Source organism: Stegostoma tigrinum, chromosome 2 (assembly GCF_030684315.1).
Source record: "Stegostoma tigrinum isolate sSteTig4 chromosome 2, sSteTig4.hap1, whole genome shotgun sequence".
Lineage (NCBI taxonomy): Eukaryota > Metazoa > Chordata > Chondrichthyes > Orectolobiformes > Stegostomatidae > Stegostoma > Stegostoma tigrinum.
The window spans coordinates 147278631-147305892 of record NC_081355.1 but is presented as its reverse complement, the minus strand read 5'-3'; the positions used below and the strand labels follow the sequence as shown (position 1 = coordinate 147305892).

The window sequence follows — 27262 nt, the reverse complement described above, 5'->3', positions numbered from 1 at the left end:
CGACCTTAGTGTCGTCTGCAAATTTACTAACCCATCCTTCTACACCCTCATCCAGGTCATTTATAAAAATGACAAACAGCAGAGGACCCAATACCGACCCTTGCGGTACATCACTAGTAACTGGTCTCCAGGATGAACATTTCCCATCAACTACCACCCTCTGTCTTCTTTCAGCAAGCCAGTTTCCAATCCAAACTACTATATCTCCCACAATTCGATTCCTCCGCATTTTGTGCAATAGCCTGTTGTGGGGAACCTTATCGAACGCCTTGCTGAAATCCATATACACCACATCAACCAGTTTACTCTCATCTACCTGTTTGGTCACCTTCTCAAAGAACTCAGTAAGGTTTGTGAGGCACGGCCTTCCCTTCACAAAACCGTGCTGACTGTCCCTAATCAATTCATTCTTTTCTAGATGATTATAAATCCTATCCCTTATAACCTTTTCCAACACTTTACCAACAACTGAGGTAAGGCTCACTGGTCTATAATTTCCAGGGTTGTCTCTACTCCCCTTCTTGATCAGGGGAACCACATTTGCTATCCTCCAGTCATCTGGCACTATTCCTGTAGACAATGACGAGTTAAAGATCAATGCCAAAGGCTCAGCAATCTCCTCCCTGGCTTCCCAGAGGGTCCGAGGATAAATCCCATCCAGCCCAGGGGACTTATTCACCTTCTGAAGGATTTCTAATACCTCTTCCGTGTGAACATCAATCTCACCTAGTCTAGTAGCCTGTATCTCAGTATTCTCCTCGACAACATTGTCATTTTCTAGAGTGAATACTGTTGAAAAATATTCATTTAGTGCTTCCCCTATCTCATCTGACTCCACACACGACTTCCCACTACTATCCTTGATTGGCCCTAATCTTACTTTCGTCATTCTTTTATTCCATAAATACCTATAGAAAGCCTTAGAGTTTACCCTGATCCTGTCCGCCAACAACTTCTCATGTCTCCTCCTGGCTCTTCTGAGCTCCTTCTTTAGGTCTTTCCTGGCTACCTCGTAGCCCTCAAGTGCCCTAATGGAGCCTTCACATCTCATCCTAACATAAGCCTTCTTCTTCCTCTTGACCAGAGATTCCACTTCCTTCATAAACCACAGCTCCCGCACTCTACAGCTTCCTCTCTGCCTGACAGGTACATATTTATCTAGAACACACAAGAGCTTTTCCTTGAATAAGCTCCACATTTCTAATGTGCCCATCCCCTGCAGTTTCCTTCCCCATTCTATGCTCCCTAAATCTTGCCTAATCTCATCGTAATTGCCTTTGCCCCAGCTATAACTCTTGCCCAGTGGTATACACCTATCCCTTTCCATCACTAAAGTAAACATAACAGAATCGTGATTGCTATCACCATAGTGCTCACCTACTTCCAAATCTAACACCTGACCAGGCTCATTACCCAGTACCAAATCTAATGTGGCTTCGCCCCTTGTTGGCCTAGCTACATACTGTGTCAGGAAGCCCTCCTGCACACTCTGGACAAAAACTGACCCATCTATAGTACTCGAACTATGGTGTTCCCAGTCAATATCTGGAAAGTTGAAGTCCCCCATGACAACTACCCTGTCTCTCTCACTCCTATTGAGAATCATCTTTGCTATCCTTTCCTCTACATCTCTGGAACTATTCGGAGGCCTATAGAAAACTCCCAACAGGGTGACCTCTCCTTTCCTGTTTCTAACCTCAGCCCATACTACCTCAGTTGACGAGTCCCCAAACATCCTTTCTGCAACTGTAATACTGTCCTTGACCAACAATGCCACACCTCCGCCCTTTTTAACATCTTCCCTGTTCTTACTGAAACATCTAAATCCTGGAACCAGTAACAATCATTCCTGTCCCTGCTCTATCCATGTCTCCGAAATGGCCACAACATCGAAGTCCCAGGTACTAACCCATGCTGCAAGTTCACCCACCTTATTCCGGACGCTCCTGGCATTGAAGTAGACACACTTCAATCCAACTTCTTGCTTGCCGGTGCTATCTTGCTTCCCTGAAAAACTTTATTTCGGACCACCCTACTCTCAACCTTTTCTATAGTTGAACTACAATTTTGGTGCCCATCCCCCTGCTGAATTAGTTTAAACACACCCGAACAGCATTAGCAAATTTCTCCTCCAGGATATCGGTACCCCTCTGGTTCAGGTGAAGACCATTTTGCTTGTCGAGGTCCCACCTACCCCAGAAAGAGCCCCAATTATCCAAGAATCCAAAACCCTCCCTCCTGCACCATCCCTGTAGCCACGTGTTCAACTCCCCTCTCTCCCTATTCCTCGCCTCACTAGCACGTGGCACAGGCAACAAACCAGAGACAACTCTGTTCGTCCTAGCTCTCAGCTTCCATCCTAGCTCCCTGAATTTCTGCCTTAAATCCCCATCTCTCTTCCTACCTATGTCGTTGGTGCCAATGTGGACCACAATTTGGGGCTGCTCCCCCTCCCCCTTAAGGATCCCAAAAACACGATCAGAGACATCACGCACCCTGGCACCTGGGAGGCAACACACCAACCGCGAGTCTTTCTCGTCCCCACAGAACATCCTATCTGTCCCCCTAATTATGGAGTCCCCAATGACTAATGCTATGCTCCTCTTCCCCCTTCCCTTCAGAGCAGCAGGGACAGACTCTGTGCCAGAGTCCTGTGCCCCACTGCTTTCCCCTGGTAAGTCGTCCCCCCCAACAGTATCCAAAACGGTATACTTATTATTGAGGGGAATGGCCACAGGGGACCCCTGCACTGCCTGCCGGTTCCCTTTCTGTCCCCTGACCGTAACCCATCTGCCTTTTTCCTGTACTTGAGGAGTGACTACCTCCCTGTAACTCCTCTCAATAACCCTCTCTACCTCCCAAATGATCCGAAGTTCATCCAGCTCCAGCTCCAGTTCCCTAACGCAGTTTTCAAGGAGCTGGAGTTGGGTGCATTTCCCGCAGAGGTAGTCAGTAGGGACACTAGTGGTGACCCTTACCTCCCACATTCTGCAGGAGGAGCATTCAACTGCCCTGACCTCTGTTCCCATTATTCAAAATTCCCAAAGACCTAAAATAAAATAAAGAATAAAAAATAAACTTGTTACCTTACTAAGCAGGCACACAGAACCTTTTTTTTTGGTTACAGGAGAAGGATGGGTGGGAGACACTACCCGGGTAGTGTTTCGGGTAACGCAACCACACAAATATTTGTGCTTGAAACTTTTGAATTTGTATTATAATTAGATAGTTTAGATTATTCTATGTTATCTTTGCAATAACGTCCCTTTTACTGTTAAAACAAAATCAATAGCCTATGGTTCAACGAGAGACCATATCATTAAAACTGAGAAACAAGTTGTGATCTATCAAGCTGGGTTCCTGTCTGGGATCTGACTCGTCTGATAATAGCATCTGCCAGGATCATAGCATGTTTAAGTTGCATAGTAATACATAAATCCTTCATTTCTCTGCTGTTGCAACATACATCCTGATGAATTTACAGGAAGCAGCAAAAGCCAGAGTGCCCTAATTGGCAAATAAATTAGAAGTAGAACTGACAGGCAGAACTAAGGAGGTAGAGATAATTGAAATACTGGCAAAGCATCTAGAACTAGTAGGAGTACAGGAGGGGCTCCGTACACCAAATGGTAAGTCACTTGAAGGGTTGAAGAGTTGAAGCAGCTTGGATATGAGAAAGAGGTAAAGCAGCTCAAAACAGAACATTGAGTTTTGAATCAAAAAGAATGGAAAAGGAAATGATAAAGCAGGCGATGAAATTGAGAAAACTTGAGCTTGAATTCCTGACAGAAAGGGAAAAGAGGAGAGAGATAAAGGACATCAGCTTTAAATTATGCAGCTTTTAAAAAGAAGACACCTAAGCTTCGCGAAGACTCCTAGTCATAATTATCGCCCAGTAGAAAATCGTTTCATTTGCACAAGGAAAGAATAGGGAGGCATTTTTATGCCATTTGAGAAAATAGCAAAGCAAATAAAATGACTGAAGGAAATCTGGAATCTACCTGAGCACAGCAAATAATTACGTAAAGAACAGGAAATTTGTGCTTCACTATCAGAGGAAGTTTCCATGTATTATTATGCTGTGAACCAAGCTGCTCTGGGTGCATATGAAATAATATGTTTAAAGTTTGAAAATCTGAGTAAACAGACTAAGCAAATTTATATTGAATTTCAAAGCACATTTGACAGATGGAAGTGGGCAACAGGAGTAGATGCTACATATGAAACTCTCAGAAAAATCGTTCTCTTGGGAAAATTTGAAAATTCACTGGCTTTTGTCATTTGAAACCATAGCGAGGACTCAGAGGGTTACAACTACCAAACAGGCAGCAGTGGCTGACAATGATGAGCTGGTCCATAAAACCAAACCCTTTTTCCATCACCTCCAAAAATTTGAGCAGGACAGAGAATGGGAGAGCGAAAGGAAAGCTAGTAACCAGGATAAAGAAAGGGCAGCGGGGAAACCCCAAGATCCCCTCCTCATCAGAAAACAAGGTGCACAGGGTGGTGGTGAAAGTCAAAAGCCAAACACATATCAGCTTCTAAGATAACAAAAAGTGAAGCTGGATGAATACAGCAGGCCAAGCAGCATCTCAGGAGCACAAAAGCTGACGTTTCGGGCCTAGACCCTTCATCAGAGAGGGGGATGGGGAGAGAGTTCTGGAATAAATAGGGAGAGAGGGGGAGGCGGACTGAAGATGGAGAGAAAAGAAGATAGGTGGAGAGGAGAGTATAGGTGGGGAGGTAGGGAGGGGATAGGTCAGTCCAGGGAAGATGGACAGGTCAAGGAGGTGGGATGAGGTTAGTAGGTAGCTGAGGGTGCGGCTTGGGGTGGGAGGAAGGGATGGGTGAGAGGAAGAACAGGTTAGGGAGGCAGAGACAGGTTGGACTGGTTTTGGGATGCAGTGGGGGGTGGAAGAGCTGGGCTGGTTGTGTGGTGCAGTCGGGGGAGGGGACGAACTGGGCTGGTTTTGGGACGCAGTGGGGGAAGGGGAGATTTTGAAGCTGGTGAAGTCCACATTGATACCATTGGGCTGCAGGGTTCCCAAGCGGAATATGAGTTGCTGTTCCTGCAACCTTCAGGTGGCATCATCGTTGCACTGCAGCAGGCCCATGATGGACATGTCGTCTGAGGAATGGGGGGCGTCAGTTAAAATGGTTCGCGACTGGGAGGTGCAGTTGTTTATTGCGAACCGAGCGGAGGTATTCTGCAAAGCGGCCCCCAAGCCTCCGCTTGGTTTCCCCAATGTAGAGGTAGCCACACCGGGAACAATGGATACAGTATACCACATTGGCAGATGTGCAGGTGAACATCTGTTTAATATGGAAAGTCATCTTGAGGCCTGGGATGGGGGTGAGGGAGGTGGTGTGGGGGCAAGTGTAGCACTTCCTGCGGTTGCAGGGGAAGGTGCTGGATGTGGTGGGGTTGGAGGGGAGTGTGGAGCGGACAATTCTGCAAAGCGGTCCCCAAGCCTCTGTTTCTGCAAAGCACATATCTGCTTCTGTTTCTTATGGTCTCATGGTCTTAAGGTCCATTCTCACAAATGCTCACAGGATTTGGAAAAATGAGTAAGTTTATTACTATTTGCTATATTATGAAAGATTCCCCAAATGAATTTAGTAGGATCAGTCCATCCAAACTTATCCATTGTCATGAGATAAGAAGTCTGCTAAGACTGATTATTGAGAGGTTTGAAGTCAAAAAAAGAGTTGCTCAATGTTGGATTATGTGTCCATGTTTCTCAAGTGAACCACAAGAAAGGGCAAACATTTAGAATGTTTCAAGCAGGAGACAAACAGTTGGTTTTCATATCTTTACAAAGTGAACCTGTGAAAGCGAGATTCAGTGATCTACAAAAGTTACTGAGGAGAGTTAGCAAAGTGACTTATCTGTTAGATGCTACCCATTGCAGGAAGATGTATCAATTAGTCATGTGAACATGTTAAAGTGTTATTATCGGGAGGGGGATAGGAAAGAGCAGATGTACCACATCTGATTTGATTTTATTACTGTCACATATCCCGAGATACAACGCCAAGTACCGTTTTACGCGCTATCCAGGCAAATCACACTCTACATAAATACATCAGGGTAACAGAACAGAATGAGAATATAACATTACAGCTGCAGAGAACATGCACGAAAGATCAACTTCAATATATGAGAGGTCTGTTCAAAAGTCTGATAACAACAGGGAAGAATAGTAAGCGTAATGGGTGATGGCAGAGATAGTAAAAGTGAGGTAGTAGGAGAGGTAGACCATTTGCAAACATCCTCGATTTAAATGATGAACGATTTATTTATTGTCATGTATATCTTAAAGACAAAGTGAAAGGTGTTTTGTTGTCACAATCAGGCGCTATTTTGACATACAACACGGACAAAAAGAATTATTTAAATAAGAGTTCATCTTCTGATCAAATTGGGGTCTCAAGGATGGCTTCAGGGCTTCTTCAAAGTTTCTTCAAGGTGTTCCGGTCCTCAAAGAATCCCGCTCCAGGAACTCCAGCAATGACTATACCAATGACCCAGGGAACCCCAACTCTGCTGCTACTGCCACCACGCCAACACTGCTAAGACTCTCCCTACCAAGGTCCAGATCTACTGCCACCACTGTCAGGAGTCACAGGCCACGCCACCAACACTGCAGCCATCATCGCACTGACACCACTACAGCCTCAAAGATGAGGGAAAAAGGCAGAAGAAAAGAAAACAAAGACGAGAAAGAGAAACCACGATGCTGCTGGCATGCAGTGGATGGGCTGTAATGAGTTCAGATATAGGACAGTTAGTTAATATATTTTTGTACTTAGAGGGAGGACAACATGAACATCCACTAAGATTTTCTTAAGAAATTTGAGGAAGACTGTAGAGATATAGCAGTATGCATTATGTTAGCCAGACATTATATGGGCAGAGGGGTACTAGTAACAATGAAATAGCATCCTGATTGGTTAAACCTAGAACACCACCAAGAAGATAATCCAATTGAACCTAGCTAGAGCAGCAGGAGTTCACCAGTGGTGTTAGTATCTAAATGAAATGGGTCAACTAGATTACTCATAGATTACAGAAACATAAATTCAGTAACAAAAGCAAATTTGTACACATTTCACTGTTTGACAGCTTGCGGATCAGCCCACGAGAGAACAGGGAATTTTGGTAATGTGAGTTGAGATATCAATTCTGGACTAAGTAATACTCACTACTTTTCTTTGAAATGTACCGTATGAAGAGGTAACAAGTAGGTTAGACCAGGAAAACCCAGTGGGTATTATCGATCTAGACTTCCAAAAGGCCTTTGATAAGGTGCCTCATGGGAAGCTGCTGAGTAGGTGAGGGCCCATGGTGTTCAAGGTGAGCTACTGGCTTGGATTGAGGATTGGCTGTCTGACAGAAGGCAGAGAGTTGGGATAAAAGGCTCTTTTTTGGAATGGCAACCGGTGACAAGTGGTGTCCCGCAGGATTCAGTGTGGGGGCCGCAGCTGTTCACTTTATATATTAATGATCCGAGTGAAGGGACTGGGGGCATTTTGGCAAAGTTTGCCAATGATACGAAGATAGGTGGACAGGCAGGTAGTACTGAGGAGGTGGGGGGGGCTGCAGAAAGATTTAGACAGTTTAGGAGAGTGGTCCAGGAAATGGCTGATGAAATTCAAAGTGAGCAAATACAAGGTTTTGCACTTTGGAAAAACGAATGCAGGCATGGACTATTTTCAAAACAGTGAGAAAATTCATAAAGCCGAAGTACAAAGGGATCTGGGAGTGCTCGTCCAGGATTCTCTAAAGGTTAACTTGCAGGTTGAGTCCGTGATTAAGAAAGTGAATGTAATGTTGTCATTTCTCTCAAGAGGGTTGGAATATAAAAGCAGCGATGTGCTTCTGAGACTTTATAAAGCTCTAGTTAAGCCCCATTTAGAATACTGTGTCCATTTTTGGGCCCCACACCTCAGGAAGGACATACTGGCACTGGAGAGTGTCCTGGAATGGTAGGCCTAACATATGATGAACGGCTGAGGATCCTGGGATTGTACTCATTAGAGTTTAGAAGGTTGAGGGGAGATCTAATAGAAACTTACAAGACAATGCATGGCTGAGAAAGGGTGGATGCTGGGAAGTTGTTTCCATTAGGCGGGGAGACTAGGACCCGTGGGCACAGCCTTAGAATTAGAGGGGGTCAATTTAGAACGGAAATGAGGAAGCATTTCTTCAGCCTAAGAGTGGTGGGCCTGTGGAATTCATTGCCAAGGAGCACAGTGGAGGCCAGGACATTAAATGTCTTCAAGGCAGAGATTGATAAATTCTTGATCTCGCAAGGAATTAAGGGCTACAGGGAGAGTGCGAGTAATTAGAGGTGAAATGCCCATCAGCCATGGTTAAATAGCGGAGTGGGCTCAATGGTCTGAATGGCCTTACTTCCACTCCTATGTCTTATGGTCTTATGATAAATATATATGAAAGTCCAGGTAGGGTTCTGAGGAAGGGTCACCAGTACCAAAACGTTAACTTTGATTTTTTCTTCACAGGTGCTGCCAGAACTGCTGAGGCTTTTCCGGCAACTTCTGCTTTTGTTCCTGATTTACAGCACCTGCAGTTCTTTTGGTTTTTGTCTTGAACCTACAATTATTTGTCTAAGAGGCGAGGGTTTACCTTTAATTCAAAAGAGACAAAAATCCTCCAATGTGTTCTTAAAACAAAAAAATGACAATTAAAACAGACTTTTTTGAGGAGAATCTGACAAACTTTCAAGAATTGGAAAAATATTATCTGTTTGTAATACATATGGGTCTAAATACTAGTTGGCATATCCTGTGTTTTTCAAGAGCTAGACTGCCTACTAAGAATGTAAAAGTTGGGCTGCAAATTAGCTAAACAAAATATTGGATAAAGAGAAAAAGAAACCCCTTTTATTCCATGCTGAACCTAGAATTAAACCCTTTGCTTATGTAAATACAGGGTCTAACACTTGCTCTGTTTAACAATGATGTGTCGTGAGGTAGCCAGCCACAATTGCATTCATTGAAAATTGTTCTACCGACTGTCAATGAGTCATGAAAATAAATTAATTCTGTAATTGTGGATCATTTAGATAGGAGAATTGGTGAATCTCCTGACTCCACAGTGCAATCATCACCAGAAATTCCAAGTAGGCATTTCATACTATATTGCTGATATTCATGATACAGGCCACAAGTGACAAAAGTGCTTCACAGGAACATAGTAAACCATTCAGATCCTTCAGTCAGTTTGTCCAAACATAGAGGGGTCAACTTCTACCTCAATTCTGAAGAAAGATCATTGACCTGAAATTATTTCCCTCCTCACAAATGATGCCTAAGCAGCTGAGTATTACCAACATTATCCATGTATATTCAGATTTGGAGCATCTGCATAGTTTTGCTTTTATCGGCACACTTTTATTCCATATATCTTGACATACTTAACTAATGTAAGTGACTAATTTCAAGTGAAATTAAGATAAAAAGAACAATAAAAAGGTCCTAGACTGTAACAAAATTCATTCAAATGTTCCAGATAAATACTGGAATAATTAAAGGAATACAAAATGTCCTACAATTACTAACCTGTAACCTGAATGTCGAAGGTCAGTTTCTCTCCAGCTGCCTCACAAATGTATTCACCGTGATCTTTTGACTCCACGTTCTGAACAGTAAGCTTTCGAATTTTACCATCAGATTCAAGTTTCATCTTTCCACTGGAATTGAGGAGTTTTCCATTTCTGAACCACTGGACCTTGGTTTTGGGTTGTGACACTTCACAGCTGACAGTAACATTTTCTGATTGTCGAACTTTCACTTCCTTCTGAACTGAATTTTTGTTGAGAAATCCAGTTTCTGGTTCTGGAATCAAGAAAAATTAATTAGAATTTTGGAATGAGAAGTGGTTGAGATAAACTTGACCAGTGACAAGAGTTTGAAATTAGGAAGTTTTGATGTTTTTCAAACAAAATTTGTGATATTCCTGTAATAACGCATGTAATCTAGAAAAAAAATTAATCAGACGAGCTTTTCCAATCTCCAAGTTAGCCCAGAATTCATCATGACTCATTCAAAGTGATGACAGAATAAAATCTTTGCATGGAAATGGCCTGGAATGTCAATGACCTGAAGTGTGGTAGAGGCAGGTTGAATCGAGACTTTCAATTGGGCATTGGATGCTCAGTTAAATAGAAACATCATTAAAGGTAATTTAAATTTGTTTAGAAAAGATTTACAAGGATGTTGCTGGAATTGGAGGATTTGAGCTATAGGGAGGAGCTTAATAGGCTGGGGTTTTCCCTGAAACATCGGAGGTTGAGGGATGACCTTATGGCAATTTATAAAATAATGAGGGTCATGGATAGGGTGAATAGCCAAGGTCTTTTTCCCAAAGTAGGGGAGTTCAAAACATAGGTTGAAGTTGACAGGGTAAAGATTTAAAAAGGACCTGAGGGACAACTTTATTATGCAGAAGGTAGTGCGTGTATGGAACAATCTATCAGAGAAGGTGATGGAGGTAGAGCAATTATAACAGTTACATAGATACATAGATACATAGAAAATAGGTGCAGGATTAGGCCATTCAGCTCTTCAAGTCGACACCATCATTCAATATAATCATGGCTGATCATGCAATCTCAGTATCTCATTCCCACCCTCTCCCCATACCCCTGTATCCTTTTAGCTGAAATGGCCATGTCCAGCAACCTCTTGAGTATGTCTAATGAACTGGCACCAATAGCTTCCTCATGGGAGAGAAATTCCACAGGTTTTCAACTCTCTGAGTGAAGAAATTCTTCCTCATCTCACTCCCTAAAGGCTTTGCCTTCATTCTTAGACTGTGAACCCTTGTTTTGGGCTTCTTCAACATCAGGAACATTCTTCCCACATCTAGCCTGTCCAGACCCCATCAGGATTTTATATATTTCTGTAAGATACCCTCACCTCATTCTTCTAAATTACAACAAATACAAACCCAGTCAATCCAGTCTTTCCTCATATATCAATCCTGCCATCCTGAGAATCAATCTGGTGGACATTCTCTAGACTCCCTTAATAGTAAGAATGTCCTTCCTCAGGCTAAGAGACCAAAACTGCACACAATATTCACAAGGTGTTGCCTCAGCAAGGGCCTGTATAACTACAGCAAAACATTCTCACTCCGATATTCAAATCCTCTTGCTATGAAGGACAACATGCCATTAACTTTCCTCATTGCCTGCTGCACCTGCAAGCCAACCTTCAGCAGCTGTTCACCATGACACCCAGGTCTCATACCCGACCTCTTCCTAAACTGCCACCATTCAGATATTAATCTGCCTTCCTCTTTTTGCAATCAAAGTGGATAACCTCACATTTATCCACATTATACTGCACTTGTCAAGTATTTGCCCAGTCAGCTAATCTGTACAAGTCACCCTGCAGCCTCTTAGCTTCTTCCTCACAGCACACACTGTCACCCTGCTTAGTGTCGTCTGCAAATTAGGAGATATGGCATTCAACTCCTTCGTCCAAACTGTTAATGTATATTGTCAACAGCTGAGGTCCCAGCACTGAACTCTGCAACACCCCACTCACACTGCCTGCCTCTCTGAAAAAAATCTGTTTATTTAAACTGTCTGCTCCCCGTCTGCCAACCATTTCTCTATCCACGTCAATACATTACATCCAATACCGTGAGCTTTAATTTTCCTAACCAATCTCTTGTGGAACCTTGTCAAAAGCCTTTTGGAAGTCCACATACACAACATCTACTGATTCATCATTGTCTACTCTACTGGTCACATGCTCAAAAAAGTCCAGAAGAATTTTCAAGCATGATTTTCCTTCAGTGAATCCAAATGCTCAGTTATGACATCCTTAATGATTGACTCCAGAATTTTCTCTACCATCTATGTCAGGCTAAACAATCTAAAATTCCCCATTTTCTCGCTCTCTCTTTTTTTAAAGACTGGAGTGACATTAGCTACTCCCCAGTCCATTGGAACTCTTCCAGAGTTTACAGAATGCTAGAAAATGATCATCAGTGCAACCACTATTTCTAGGGTGACTTCCTTAAGTACTCTGGGATGCAAAGCATCAGGCCAGAGAACTTAGCGGTTTAATTCCCATCAATTTCGCCAATGCCATTTCCCAACTAATAAGGGTTTCCTTCCGTTCCTCCTTCATGCTTGAACCCCCAGCCCCTGGCATTTCCTGAAGGTTATTTGTGTCTGCCTTAGTGAAGACAGATCCAAAGTATTTGTTCAACTGGTCTACCATCTGTTTGCTGTCCATTATGAATTCTATTGTTTCTAAATGCAAGGGACATATAGAGATAACAGGAACTGCAGATACTGGACAATCTGAGATAACAAGGTGTAGAGCTGGATGAACACAGCAGGCCAAGCAGCATCTTAGGAGCAGGAAAGTTGATGTTTCGAGCCTAGGGATTAGGCCCGAAACGTCAGCTTTCCTGCTCCTAAGATGCTGCTTGGCCTGCTGTGTTCATCCAGCTCTACACCTTGCAAGGGACAAACATGGTCACCATCCTTGGTCACCTTGGAGCCAGGTCTCTATGATCCCAATTACATCGTATCCATTAATAACTGTTTGGAAAGTTAATTCATCCACCTTATTACAAATGCTCCTTGCATTAGGACCCAGATTTTTTTGACATTTGTTGCCCTTTTAAAATCATTGTGAAATTTAAAACGCATCTGGATGGGTACATGAACTGGAAAGTTTGTGAGAGATATGGGCCAAATGCTGGCAAATTGGACAAGATCAGTTCAGTATATCTGGTCAGCACGAACAAGTTGGACTGAAGGGTCTGTTTCCATACTCTATGGCCCCAAATCTGGTCTATGATCAGATGCCGGTGGGTGCCACTACAAGTAAAGTAGGTATGGCGACCCAAGGGGTTGCATTTGAGAAACCTTAGCCTCCACAATTGTCCAACAGTTATAAGGGTGTTACTAGCTGTGCAAATAAGACTGGGTGCTGTGGGGAGGATGAACAACCCAACAATGTAGACATGTTAGGGTCATTGTAATTGGAGGCATAAATATGTCCTTAGAAATCAGAATCAGAAGTCCTCAAGGCTCCATCGCCTGGTGCCAGTATTGAGGACAACTCATCAAGCTGGAGAAGAATTTGGGAGTGCGCATGGAGGGAGCTAGTTGTCATGATCCATGGTGTAACCAGTGACATTCATAGAGTTAGATTAGAGGTTTCCTTCAGGGAACTGACACCAGTACTGAGGTAGAAGGGAGCTGTTCCAGCAGAAAGGGTTTCATTTGAACCATGCTGAGACCAGTGTATTGGCGAATCAAATAATTTGGGCTATAGAGAGGACTTTAAACTAATCAGAGGGAGAAGGGTTTGTGAGAGGCAAATGCAGTTTTAGAAAACAAAAGATTACAGTACAGCTATTTTGATAATGATATTTTTAGTGGGACAGGAGGGATAGAGCTCGAGCATTCAAAAGTAGCAGTAAACTAGGATCATGGGGGAATAAACAGCAAAAAGGCAAATTATTGCCTCTTTTAACCTATCTGAATGCACACAGCACTTGGAACAAAATAAAAGCATTAATGCCATAAATAGAGGTCTGTGGGTATGTGATAACCGTCATAGAAACATGGTTATAAGGAGATCAAAGATAGGAACTAAATATTCAGGGGTATATGAAGTTTTGAAAGGTCAGACAGGAAGGAAAGAGTGGTGGAGAAGCTTTGTTCAAATGTAATGGATTAAGTACGACAGCAAGAAATGACCTTGGATTGGGAAATGCAGAATCTATTAACGGTACACAAAGATGCAAAAAGGGAAAAGAGGCACTAGTAGGAGTTGACTATAGACTCCTAAAAGCAGCTATACAGTAGTACAATCATAGCAACATAGAAGATAGGAGCAAGAAGATGCCATTCGGCCCTTTGAGCCTGCTCCACCAATCTTCACAATCATGACTGATCATCCAATTCAATAGCCTAATCCTGCTTTCTCTCCATAAACTTTGATCCCATTCGCCCCAGGTGCAGTATCTAGTCACCGCTTGAATACATTCAATGTTTTGGCATCAACTACTTCCTCTGGTAATTAATTCCACTGGCTAACCACTTTTTGAGTGAAGAAATGTTTCCTCATCTTCATCCTAAATCGTTTATCCCGAATCTTCATATGTGAACCCTGGTTTTGGATACACTCACCATTGGGAACATCCACTCTGCATCTACCCTATCCAGTATTGTTAGAATTTTATAAGTCTCGATGAGATTCCCCTGAACTGCAGCAAAAACAGTCCCAACCTGGTCAATTTCTTCTCAAATGTCAGCCTGGTAAACCTTCGCTGCACTCCCTCAACAGCAACAGCATCCTTCCTCAGAAAAGGAGACCAAAACTGCACACAATATTCCAGGAGTGATCTCATCAACACCCTGTATAAGTGGAACAACACATCCCTGTTTCTGTACTTGAAACCTCTTGCAATGAGGACCAACATACCATCTGCCTTCTTTACCGCCTGCTGCACCTGCATGCTTACCTTCAACAACTGGTGCACAAGGATGCCCAGGTCTTGCTGCACGCTCCCCTCTCCCAATTTACAGCTATTCCGATAGTACTGTGCCCTGTTGATTTTGCTTCCAAAGTGAATAACCTCACATTTATCCAAATTATACTGCATCTGCCATTGATTTGCCCACTCACCCACCTTGTTGAAATCATGATGAAGGATCTCTGCATCCTCGTCACCATTCACCCTCCTACTTAACTTGGTATCATCTGCAAACTTGGAGATGTTACATTTTGCTCCCTCATCCAAATCACTAATATATATTGTGAATAGCCAGGGTCCCAGTGCCAATCCCTGTGGCAACCCATTAATTCATACTCTTTGTTTCCTCTCTACCAACCAGTTTCCTATCCATCTCAATACACTTCCCCCAATCCCATGTGCTTTAATCTTGCACATTAATCTCTTATGTGAGACTTTGTCAAACACTTTCTGGAAGTCTAAATATACTACATTGACTGGTTCTTCTTTATAAACTCTACTGGTTACACCTTCATAGAATTCCAACAGATTTGTCAAGCATGATTTCCCCTTCATAAATCCATGTTGACTGTCTGATCCTGTCACTGCTTTCTAAATGTTCTGCTATAAAATCCTTGACAAGGGATTCGAGGATTTTCCCAACTACCAATGTTAGGCTTACCAGTCTATAATCCCTATTTTCTCTCTACTTTTGTTTGAATACTGGAGTGACATTAGCCACCCTCCAATCTGCAGGGACTATTCCAGAGTCTATAGAATCCTGGAAGATGACCACCAACGCATCCACTATTTCTAGAGCTACTTCCTTAAATACTCTGGGATGTAGATTATCAGGCCCTGGGGATTTATCGGCCTTCAATCCCAACAATTTTCCCAGCACCATTTCTCTATTAATATTGATCTCCCTCAGCTCCTCCTTCTCACTAAATCTTGCCCCCTTCAACGATTCTGGTATCTGATTTGAGTCCTCTTTTGTGAAGATAGAACAGAAGTATGTATTCAGTTCCTCAGCCATTTCTTTGCTCCCTATAATACATTCCCCCATTTCTGTCTGTAGGGGGTCCACATTTGTCTTTATCAATCTCTTTCTCATCACGTAACTATAGATTAGCATCAGTCTTTATGACCCCTGCAAGCTTACTTTTGTACTCTATTTTCCTCTTAATCAATCCCTTGGTCCTGCTTTGCTGAATTCTAAACTGCTCTCAGTCCTCAGATTTATTATTTTGCTTGGCCAATCTGTATGCTTCTTCCTTGGATCAGATACTATCTCTTATCTCCTTTTTCCGCCATGGGTTAACCCTCTGACTCACGTTGCTTTTGCAACAAACAGGAAAAAACAGACAAACAGTTGTGAAGTTTGCCCACGTGTTCCTTGAATGTTTGCCATTGCCTAACTCTCCCCAATCTATCAAGGCCAACTCACGCCTCATATCTTCGTAGGTTCCATTATTAGAGTTCAGCAACTCCAGCAAATAGTCTCCAAATCAACAACCTCACTCTCCTTCTTGATAAAAAATTCGATCAAGTTATGGTCGTTCTTCCTCAAGGGGTCTCACACAGCTAGAATGGCAATGATTCCCTTCTCATTACACAGTACCCAGTTTAAGACGGCCTGCTCTCTAGCTGATTCCTCCACATATTGGTCAAGAAGACCATCCCGTATACACTCCAGGAATTCCTCCTCTACAGCACTATGGCTAATTTGATTTGCCTAATCTATGTGCAGATTAAAATCATCCACGATCACTGATATTCTCTTATCACAGGCATCTCTAATTTCCTGTTTAATTCCATTTTTGACATCACCACTGCAGTTTGGGGGTCCATATAAGACACCTACTAATATTTTTTGTTCCTTGGTATTTCTCAACTGTACCCATACAGACTCCACATTGTCAGAGCTAATATTCTTTCTCATTACTGTGTTAATTTCCTCTTTAACCAGCAATGCTGCTCCGCCACCTTTTCCTTTTTGTATCCCCTTCCTAAATACTGAACACGCTGGGACATTCAGTTCTCAGCCCTGGTCACCCGGCAGCCATGTCTTTGTAATCCCAACTATATCGTACCTGTTTACATCTATCTGCGTGATTAGTTCATCCACTTTTTTACAGATGCTCCACACATTAAAGTTCAAAGCCTTTAAGCTTGTCCTTTTAACAATGTTCGTCCTTATTTTTGTCAACAGCCCTGGCTGAATTTTGTCCTTGGCTTCTCAGCCTATCACTTTTCTTATTCCCTTTACTAGCTTTTGTTTTTGTCCTTGCTGCCTCCTTCTCTGACTCTTTAAATAGGTTCCCATCCGCTGGCATATTAGTTTAAGCCCTCCCCAACCGCTGTAGCAATCACTCCCCTAGGACATCAGTCCTAGTCCTGTCCAGGTGTAACCGGTCCAATTTGTATAGGTCCCACCTCTGCCAGAACTGGTCCCAATGCCAAAGGAATCTGAAACCTTCCCCTAACACCATCTTTATAGCTACGTATTCATCTGATGTATCCTGCCATTTCTCCAAATGGCACCAGTAGTGGGCGGCACGGTGGCTCAGTGGTTAGCACTACAGCCTCACAGAGCCAGGGACCCAGGTTCGATTTCAGCCTCGGGCGACTGTCTGTGTGGAGTGTGCACATTCTCCCCGTGTCTGCGTGGGTTTCCTCCAGGTGCTCCGGTTTCCTCCCACAGTCCAAAGATGTGCATGTTAGGTGGATCGGCCATGCTAAATTGCCCGTAGTGTTCAGGGGTGTGCGGGTTATAGGGGAATAGGTCTGGGTGGGATGCTTCAAGGGGCAGTGTGGACCTGTTGAGCCGAAGGGCCTGTTTCCACACTGTAGGGAATCTAATCTAACCTTGAGATCACTACTGGAGAAAGAAAGTTAATTAATGATAGGTTTGTTTAATCTTTACATAGATTGGGAAAATCGGATTCATAGCATTACCAGTTTATACAGGGCAGAAATGACCCTTCAGCCCATCAAGTCTGCACGGATGTAATTACCACTAAAAATGTGCTAATCCCAAATTCCTACTGATCCAAATATTTTTTAAAGTTTGTAAGGTTTCCAGCCATCACTATCTTCCCAAGTAGTGCACTCAAGACTCCCACCACTAGTTGAGTGATAAAGTTTATTCCCAAATGTCCTCTAAAATTCCTGTCCCCTTAGCCAAAAACTATGCCCTCTCATAGTTGACCCCTCAATCAAGGGAACAGCTGCTCTCTATTCACCCTGTCCATATCCATCATCATCTCATATATCTCAATTATGCTTCCCCTCAGACTTCTCTGTTCTAAGGAAAACAATCCAAGCCTATCTAGTCTCGCTTTAAAGCTCAGTTTTTTCATTCCAGGCAACATTCTGGTGAACCTGTTCTGTATCCCCTCTAGTGCTGTCACATTCTTCTTATAAGTGAGGTGACTAGAACTGTGGCCTGACCAATGTTCTGCACAACTCCAACATGGCCTCCTTGCTCTTAAACTCTATGCCATGACTGATGAAAACAAGCATCTTATATGCCTTCTTAAATATCCTATTCACGTGTTCTGCAGACTTCAGAGATCTGTGAGTCATTACATCAAGGGCCCCCGCCCACCCCCGGTCATCTAAGCTATCCAGTGTCCTGCCGTTCATTAAATAATCCTTCGTCTTGTTTCTTCTTCCAAAGTGCATCACCTCATACTTATCCGGGTTAAACATCATTTCCTTCTAGTCTGCCCAACTGACTAACCGAACAGAGAGATCTGGGTGTTCAGGTCCATTGTAGCCTGAAGGTGGGAACGCAGGTCAATAGGGTGGTCAAGAAGACATATGGCATGCTTTCCTTCATTGGACGGGGTATTGAGTACAAGAGTTGGCAGGTCATGTTGCAGTTGTATAGGACTTTGGTTCGGCCACATTTGGAGTACTGTGTACAGTTCTGGTCGCCACATTACCAAAAGGATGTGGATGCTTTGGACAGGGTGCAGAGGAGGTTCACCAGGATGTTGCCTGGTATGGAGGGTGCTAGCTATGAAGAGAGGTTGAATAGATTAGGAATATTTTCATTAGAAAGACAGAGATTGAGGGGGGACCTGATTGAGATCTACAAAATCATGAGGGGTATAGACAGGGTGGATAGCAAAAAGCTTTTTCCCAGAGTGGGGGACTCAATTACTAGGGGTCATGAGTTCAAAGTGAGAGGAGGAAAGTTTAAGGGAGATATGCGTGGAAAGTTCTTTACACAGAGGGTGGTGGGTGCCTGGAGCGCGTTGCCAGCGGAGGTGGTAGACGCAGACACGTTAGCGTCTCAAGATATATTTGGACAGGTACATGGATGGGCAGGGAACAAATGGACACAGACCGTTAGAAAATAGATGACAGGTTAGACAGAGGATCTTGATCGGCGCAGGCGTGGAGGGCCGAAGGGCCTGTTCCTGTGCTGTAGGTTTCTTTGTTTCTTTTGTTTCTTTGTATCTCCCCGTAACCTACAACCATCTCCTTCACTATTAACCACCTTACCAATCGTGGTGTCATCTGCAAATATGCTTGTGGCACACCGCTTTATACTGGCCTCCAGTCACTCAAACATCCTTCTACCACTACCCTTTGTGTCCTATTGCTCAGCATGTTTTTGATCCATCTTGCCAAGTTTCCCTCAATTCTTCGTGACAGTGTTAGCCAGAAGGATGAATTCATATAGCGTATTTCTTAGAATAATACGTTGAATCCAACCAGGAATCAAGCTATTTTTGATCTGATAATGTGTAATAAGACAGGTTTAATAAATGACCACAGAGTAATGAGCACCACCTAATAAACACTGATTATAACTTGGTAGTATTGAGTATTCAGTTTTAGAGGGAGAGATGTGGGTCAGAAACTACAGTGCTAAACTTAAATGAGGGTAGTTACAAAGGAATGAAGGAAGAACTAGCTGCAGTGGCCAGAGAAAGTAGTTTAGAAGCAAAGTGGGTGGTGGAACAATGGCAAGTTGTAAGAAAAACCATGCAATGTGGTGTAGATTCATGGTAAGGTAAAACTGTAGGAAAGCTTTAACAACCAACAAAAGATTAACAAAAAAGAATAAAGAAGGACAAAATAAACTGAGGATAAACTTGCAAGAACTATCAAGACAAACAACAAGAATTTATTGAATGGACAAAAGCAAGATTTGCAGATGACATAAAAGTAGGTCAGAGGGCAAATGGTGAGGATGAAATATAATCTGCAGAGAGATACAGACAGGTTAAGCGAATGGGTAAAAACTTAGCACATAGAATATGAACTGGGAAAATGTGATATTATGCATTTGGCAGGAAGAATAGTGAAAGTGAATTGATTTCTTTGTAGTTAAAGGAAGAAAACTGCAGAAAGCTACAGCACAGAGCGATTTGCATAAATCGTTAAAAAACTAGTGTTGAGGTTTAGTTGGTAACGGGGAATGCAAATGAAATGTTGGACTTTAATTCAAAGAGAATGGAGTATGAAAATAGGTAAGTTTTGCTAAAACTATACCAGCCATAAGTCAGTCCACAGTTAGAATATAATGAACAGTTTTGGTCCCCTTTATTGGGAGGATATACTGGCACAGGTTCATCCTAGGTATAGCGGGACTGTGTTATGAGGAGATTCAATAGGTTGGCCCTGTACCTCAGTGAAGTTTAGAAGAAAGAGAGGTGAGCTCATTGAAACATGTAATATTCTTCAGGATCTTGATAGAATAGATGCAGAGAAGCTGTTTCCCCATGTGGGTAAGTCTAGGACCAGAGGGCATAATCTCAGAATAAGGGGTTGCACATTTAAGACAGAAATGAGGAGGAATTTCTTCTCTCAGAGGATGGTGAATCAGTGGAATTCTTTACCTCGAGAGGGTTGTACAGGATCATTAAGTATGACAAATTTTCAATCAGTAGTGTAATGGGGAAAAGGCAGGAAAGTAGAGTTGAGTGTTATCTGATCAGCCATGATCTCATTGAATGGCTGAACACGTGACAGATTGAATGGCCTACTTCTGCTCCTCTGTCTTATGATCTCCTGCACTTGAATGATTCTGTGATTAATTGTACAAGTTAGTTATTAAAGTTAGAAGCTGAAGGGTAATTTTTGAATTGGTAACCATTGATAGTTAAATGGGTGATCCTGATTTTGTAACCTCTCACACTAACCAAGCAGTCAAACAGCAAATTTAACATACTTATGCACTAATAAACAGAACAAACACTTCAAATCCTGGACAGAATTTGATGTTAAGCGTACATAGACAAAGGGAGTTGATTAAAATTAGTATTTTGAATGCATTATCTATAGTTTCACAATTGTATTTCATTTGTTTGGTCTTACCTTTAACAATTACATTCATTGCAATTTCATCCTCTTTGGTTTTAAATACATATTCACCAGATTCTCCAGATTTGACATTGTGAAGAACCAATCTTCGTGTTGTACCTTCTGATTCAACACTTACTGCTTTGCTCAGCTTTATTTCCTGTCCTTTTTTGTACCATTTCCCTTCAACAGTAGGCTGAGACACATTACAAACAAGGGCTACCTTCTCTCCCACACTGGCTGTATGCTCTGTTTGTGTTGTAGATTTCTTCACAATAGTTGCAGCTGGTTCTGCAAAAACAAAAGAAGTAACAATTTATAATATCATGTTAAATAATACGAAAACCATTACAAAATATTCTTTCTTTAATCATTTGCGGAGGCGGGTTTTGCTGACTGGGTCGGCATGTAATAACCATCGTTAATTGTCATTGAGGAGGTAGTGGTGAGCTAATGCACAATTAACCAAAACTAAATCAGCTACAAGTATTCAATATGGCACTTAACCTGCAACGAGGTTCTCTTTATACTGTCCGAATGAATAAATTGAAAATGTATACATTTATAGAGCAAACTTTCTGACCAATATTTCAAGTTTCAGTGTCACATAATTAGTTTCCATGTATGGATAAGAGGTTAGTGCATAAAAATTTTTAAAAATCTGAAAATAATAAAATAATGTACTCGCAAGAGTGTTCAAAAGAGTTCACATGACACCAGGCTATAGTCCAACAGGTTTACTTGAACTCACAAGCTTCCGGAGTGCTGCTCCTCGTCAGGTGAAGTGAAGCACACAGGCACAAAATTTATAGACAGGGAGACCAAAAGATCGTATAAATAATGTAAGTAGAGTGTCAACAGGCTGAATAACAAATCTCTGCAGGTGATGAAAAATGTCAGACAGTGTGAGTAAAGAGTCAACAGCTGTATAGCAAGTGAAGGGATGCCCTATGAGCTGATTAATTGAGGCAGAGAGATAATTACTAAAATTTAAAAACAAGATGGTGCTGGAGACAAACCAAATGGCTGGAATAACATGATAGGTACAAGAGTCACATGTTGAAGGTCTAACCAAAGTAACAAGTAATCCAAAACTATACAAACTAATTAACGCAGGGAAATCATAACAAGCTATCCAGGTGATGGTGTCAAAACAGGACAATAAGGAAGATTTTACAAACACAGCCCAGTATGGTGGGGTTACATGTGGCACAACATGAACCCAAGATCATGGCTGAAGCTGTCTTCATGGGTACGGAACTTGGCTATCAGTTTCTGCTCTGTGATTCTGCATGGTTGAGTACCTCGAAGGCTGCCTTGGAGGACGCTTACCTAAAAATTGGAGGCTGAAGTTGTATTAGAGACTAAAAGATCAATCAAAGAGCAATATGTGTCACATGTGTTCTGAATATTGACAGTTTCATTTCTACCACATACCTTCACGGGCATTGATAAATGAAAACTTGACATGCAGATTAACTCTACTCACTTCAACAGAGAACTTACCTGAACTCTTGAACACTTTTGCTAGCACATTATTTTATTATTTTCAGATTTTTAAAGTTAATTCAATTTATCAAACAACTTCGGCAGAAGGTGAAATCTGAATTATTAATCCAGACCTTTAGATTACTTAAACTGCTGCATCCTACTGATACTCATTTGGAAATTTAAATCCAGTAAGGATTATATTTCCCACATCAATATACTCTATTATATTCCTAGAAAAATTCACTAAATTTTCTCAAACATGAATGATCTTTCACAAATCTAGGCAGCCATTCCTTAATTTAAACAAAATTGGAAGAAAGCAGGGAATATCTAGTCAGTCAAGCAGCCTGTCTGAAGATAAAACAAAATCATCATTATAGGTCTATAAGCTTCTGACAAAAGCTCAGAGATCTGAAATGCTGGTCAGCACTTTTCATTTCTCTGGTAAAGTGTGGAGAAAGGTATCTTTAAAGTCTGACAGGCCTTACCAAACTCTGATTAGCAAGAAAGTCTACTAGATTATGCGCTAATTAGACAAACAGTCGGTGACTCAGAGGAACTAACAGAACTAATATATGTGGATTTCCAAAAGGCATTGAAATAAGGTACCATCTGTAAAGCCACTTGACAAGAAAACAACTTATGGCATTAAGGGTAGCATATTAATATAGTCAGATGATTGTCTAAATAGTAGAATGAGAGTTAGGGTAAGGTGGAGAGTTTGAGGAAGGCAATCTATAACTAACGGAATGCTACATGGATCAATGCTTGTACCATAATTATTTACTGCACATATTTATGACTTGGATGAGGACAGAGAATATATTATCATCAAATTTGTGATGACACAAAAATTCATGGGAAGGCAAGTGGTGAGCATTAACAAAGAGTCTACAGAGGAATATAGACAGGTTTAGCGGACAAAAACTTGGCACACGAAATGTAATATGACAAAATCTGAAATTTTGTATTTGGCAGAAAGAACAGAGGAGTTAAATATCTCAAACAGTAACCTGCAACACAGAGGAAATGAGATCCTTGTGTGCAAATCACAATAACTAACAAACAAGCTCAATGGCTAATAGGGAAGACAAATGAAATGAAACTGCAAAGGGAATGGAACATAAACATAAGGAGAAACATTCCTAAACCTAGGAAGATACAAGTTAGAACTAATTTTTTTTTTCTTTTTCTAAGGAAAGAAAACTAGAATTGGAAGCAGTCCACAGAAGGTTTGCCAGTTTGATCCTGGGATTGAAGGGCTTTTCTAATGAAGGAAGGTTGGATAATTGGGGCTGTACTCATTTGAATTTAGAAGAATGAAAGGCTTATCAGATCTTGGTCAATCTCACTGAATCAGTATTGGCGTTTTCTGGTCAAGTCATCAAGCATCTCTTCACAAATTCTAATTATTGGAGTTCTTAAAGACCAGATGCTATGGACACTCTGTGCCCCTGAGTTACTGGGAGTTGGCTGAATAGTGCGCTCAAGGAGTTGGAATGTCTCAGCAATTACTTTTATGTGGAATTTAACCATCAGTCCCCGAGGTTCAATGTCATCACCTTCAGTGACACCCCGCTATCAACATCTCGAAGATTACTATTGACCAGAAACATAACTGGACCAGTCTGTTAATTAATATGACTACAAAACCAGGTCAGAGGCCTAAAGTGGGTAACTCACTTCCTGTCTTCCCAGTGCCTCACCATTATCAACCAGGAACAAATCAGGAGTGCAATGGAATACTATCTACTTGCCTGAAAGGGTAGAGCTCCAGCAATATTTATAAGTCTCAACTCTTATGCGATCATTTATGGCAGATGGTGGAATCTGAATTCAATAAAAATCCGGAAGTAAGGATCTAACAAAGCTGTACTTTCTTTGTTACGTCTCTTGTCAAAGTGCTGATTTTTGCTTGAAGGATTCATCTGACATGCATCAAAGCCAATTTTGGTTTTACCATATTCTTTATCATTCTTGGAGGGCTCAAAATTATTTATTTTCTTGATGTCACACCATACAATTTTTACATTTACTTCCCCACTTTCAAGGGCTAGTTTCTGGTTTCCAAGGTCAAATTTAACAACTGACACACTGTGTCTGTAGACTACAGGAGGAAATGCCACAAATATCCCCCTTTCAATGATGGGTTATAAGTGCAAAACATAAGGCTGATGCGTTTGCAATAACTTTCAGCCACAAGTGGCAACTGAATCATCATCACAGCCTCCTCCTCATGCCAATTCGATTCACTCCAGATGATATCAAAAACCAGCTGATAGTATTGGATACTTAGAAGGCACTGAATTCTGATAATCCTCCAGCAATACCATTGAAGATTTGTGTTCTAGAATCAGCCATGCCCCTAACCAACATGTTCCAATATTGCTAAAACATCAGCAACTACAAAACAATGTATGCAAATGTCCAAATGTATCCTGTAGGCAAAAAGCAAGACAAATCCAACACAGCAAGTTACCACTCCATCAGGCAACTCTCAGTAAATAGTAAAGTCATGGAAAAGGTCATCAGCAGTGCAATCAAGTAGCACTTGCTTACCAATAAACTGCTCAGCGGTGCTTAGCGAGTGCTACCAGAGCCATCCATCTCATGACCTCATTACTGCATTGATTAAAATACAGCTGAGAAGCTGATCGCCAGAGGTGAGATGGGAGTGCCTGCACCTGATATTATGAGCAAATGTGACAGAGTGTGGCACCAAAGAGCCCTAGCCAGACTGAAATCTGGCTATAATCACTAAAGCTTCCACATCTTTCCTGTAATGAGGTGACAGAACTAAACTCAATATTCCAAGTATGGTCTAACAAGAGTTTTGTAGAGCTGCAGCATAACCTCACGGCTTTTAAACTCAATTCCCCTGCCAATGAAAACCAACACACCATATGCCTTCTTTACAACCCTATCAACTTGGATCACAACTTTGTGAGAGATCAATGGACATAGACCCCAAGATCCCTCTGTTCCTCTACACTGTTGAGAATCCTGCCATTAATCCTGTATTCTGCATTCAAATTCGACCTTCCAAAATGAATCATTTCACATTTTTCTGGGTTGAACTGCACCTGCCACTTCTTTGCCCAGCCCTGCATCCTGTCAATATCCCACTGCAACCTACAATGGCCCTCCACATTATCCACAACGCCACCTTTGAATCATCGGCAAACTTACTAACCCACCTTCCACTTTCTTATCCAAGTCACTTATGAAGATCACAAAGAGCAGAGGTCCCAGGACAGATCCTTGCAGAACACCACTGGTCACCGACCTCCAGGCTGAATACTTTCCACATACTATCACACTCTATCTTCAATTGGACAGCCAGTTTTGTATCCAGGCAGCCAAATTTCCCTGAATCTCATGCCTCCATAATTTTGAATGAGCCTACCATGTGGAACCTTATCAAATACATTGCTAAAATCCATATACACCACATCCACTGCTCTACCTTCATCGATGCGTTGTCACATCTTCAAAGAATTCAATAAGACTTGTGAAGCATGACCTTCCCCTCCCAAAGCCATGCTGACTATTTCTAATTAAACTGTGCTTTTCCAAATAATCATAAATATGATCTCTCAGAATCCTCTCCAATAATTTGCCCACCACAGAAGTAAGACTGACTAGTCTGTAATTCCCAGCATTATCTCTATTCGCTTTCTTGAACAAGGGAATGGCATTTGCCACCCTCCAGTCATCTGGTACTACTCCAGTGCACAGTGACAATGCAAAGACCATCGCCAAAGGGGCAGCAATCTCTTCCCTCAATTTCTGGAACAACTTTGGGAATATCCCATCTGGCGCAGGGGACTTATCTATTTCATGTTTTTCAAAATTTCTAGCACATTTTCCTTCCCAACATCAACCTGTTCAAGCATATCAGCCTGTTTTGCACTGTCCTCACAAACATCCCTCTCGCTGGTGAATACATAAGCAAAGTGTTCATTAACAACCTCCCTTAACTCCTCCAACTCCACGCAAAAGTTCTTTCCACTATCCCTGATCTGCCCTACCCTCACTCTGGCCATCCTCTTGCTCCTCAAGTAAGTATAGAATGCCTTGGGGTGTTCCTTAATCCCACCCGCCAAGGCTTTTTCACACCCCTCCTAGCTCTCCTAAATTCATTCTTCAGTTCTTTCCTGGCTACCTTGTGGACCTCTAGAGCCCTGTCCAATTCTTGCCTCGTCAACCTTAAGTAAGCTTCCTTCCTCCTCTTGACTAGGTGTTCCACATGCCATGTCATCCAAAGTACCTTCACTTTACTCAATGAGACAAACCTATCCAGTACTTGTAGCAATAATCCCTAAATAACCTCCACATTTCTGTGGTGCATTTCCATCAGAACTCTGTTCCCAATTTATGCTCCGCAGTTCTTGCCTAATAGCACTGTAATTCCCTCTCCGCCAATTAAATACTTTCCCACACTGTCTGCTCCTAGCCCTCTCCATGACTATAGTAAAAGTCAGAGTGTGGTGTTCACTATTACCAAAACGCTCTCCCAACGAGATCTGACACCTGACCTGGTTCATGCCAAGCACTAAATCCAATATGGCCTCCCCTCTAGTTGGCATATCTATATCTTGGGTCAGAAATTTTGTCACCTATGACAACAGCCCTATTACTTCTGCACCTTTCCAAAATCTGGGTCCCAATCTGTTCCTCAGTGTCTCTGTTGCTATTGGGGGGGGGCGGGGGGGGGGGGGGGGGGTCGACAGTAAACTCCCAATAACGTGACTGATCTTTTCCAGTTTCTGACTTCCACCCATATTGACTCAGTAGAGGAATATTGACTCAGTAGAGGAACCCTCCTCTATGACCTCCCTTTCTGCAGCTGTGATACCATCCCTGATTAACAATGCCACTCCCCAATCTCTTTTACCTCCCCCTCAGTTTCTTTTGAAACATCTATACCTCGGA

The 27262-nt window shown here is 42.1% G+C and overlaps 1 protein-coding gene across 16 annotated transcripts in view; it reads right to left on the bottom strand.

The window, feature by feature from the left end:
• The window catches only part of obscnb (obscurin, cytoskeletal calmodulin and titin-interacting RhoGEF b), a 760766-nt gene that overhangs the window by 676665 nt on the left and 56839 nt on the right, over positions 1-27262 (bottom strand). For all 16 annotated transcript variants that reach the window (XM_059639939.1, XM_059639947.1, XM_059639941.1 and 13 more), the window contains 2 exons: positions 20852-21127; positions 9586-9861 (listed from right to left, as the gene is read on the bottom strand). In XM_059639939.1, the coding sequence (XP_059495922.1) occupies positions 9586-9861; positions 20852-21127 (552 nt within the window). The remainder of the gene's footprint in view (positions 1-9585; positions 9862-20851; positions 21128-27262) is intronic.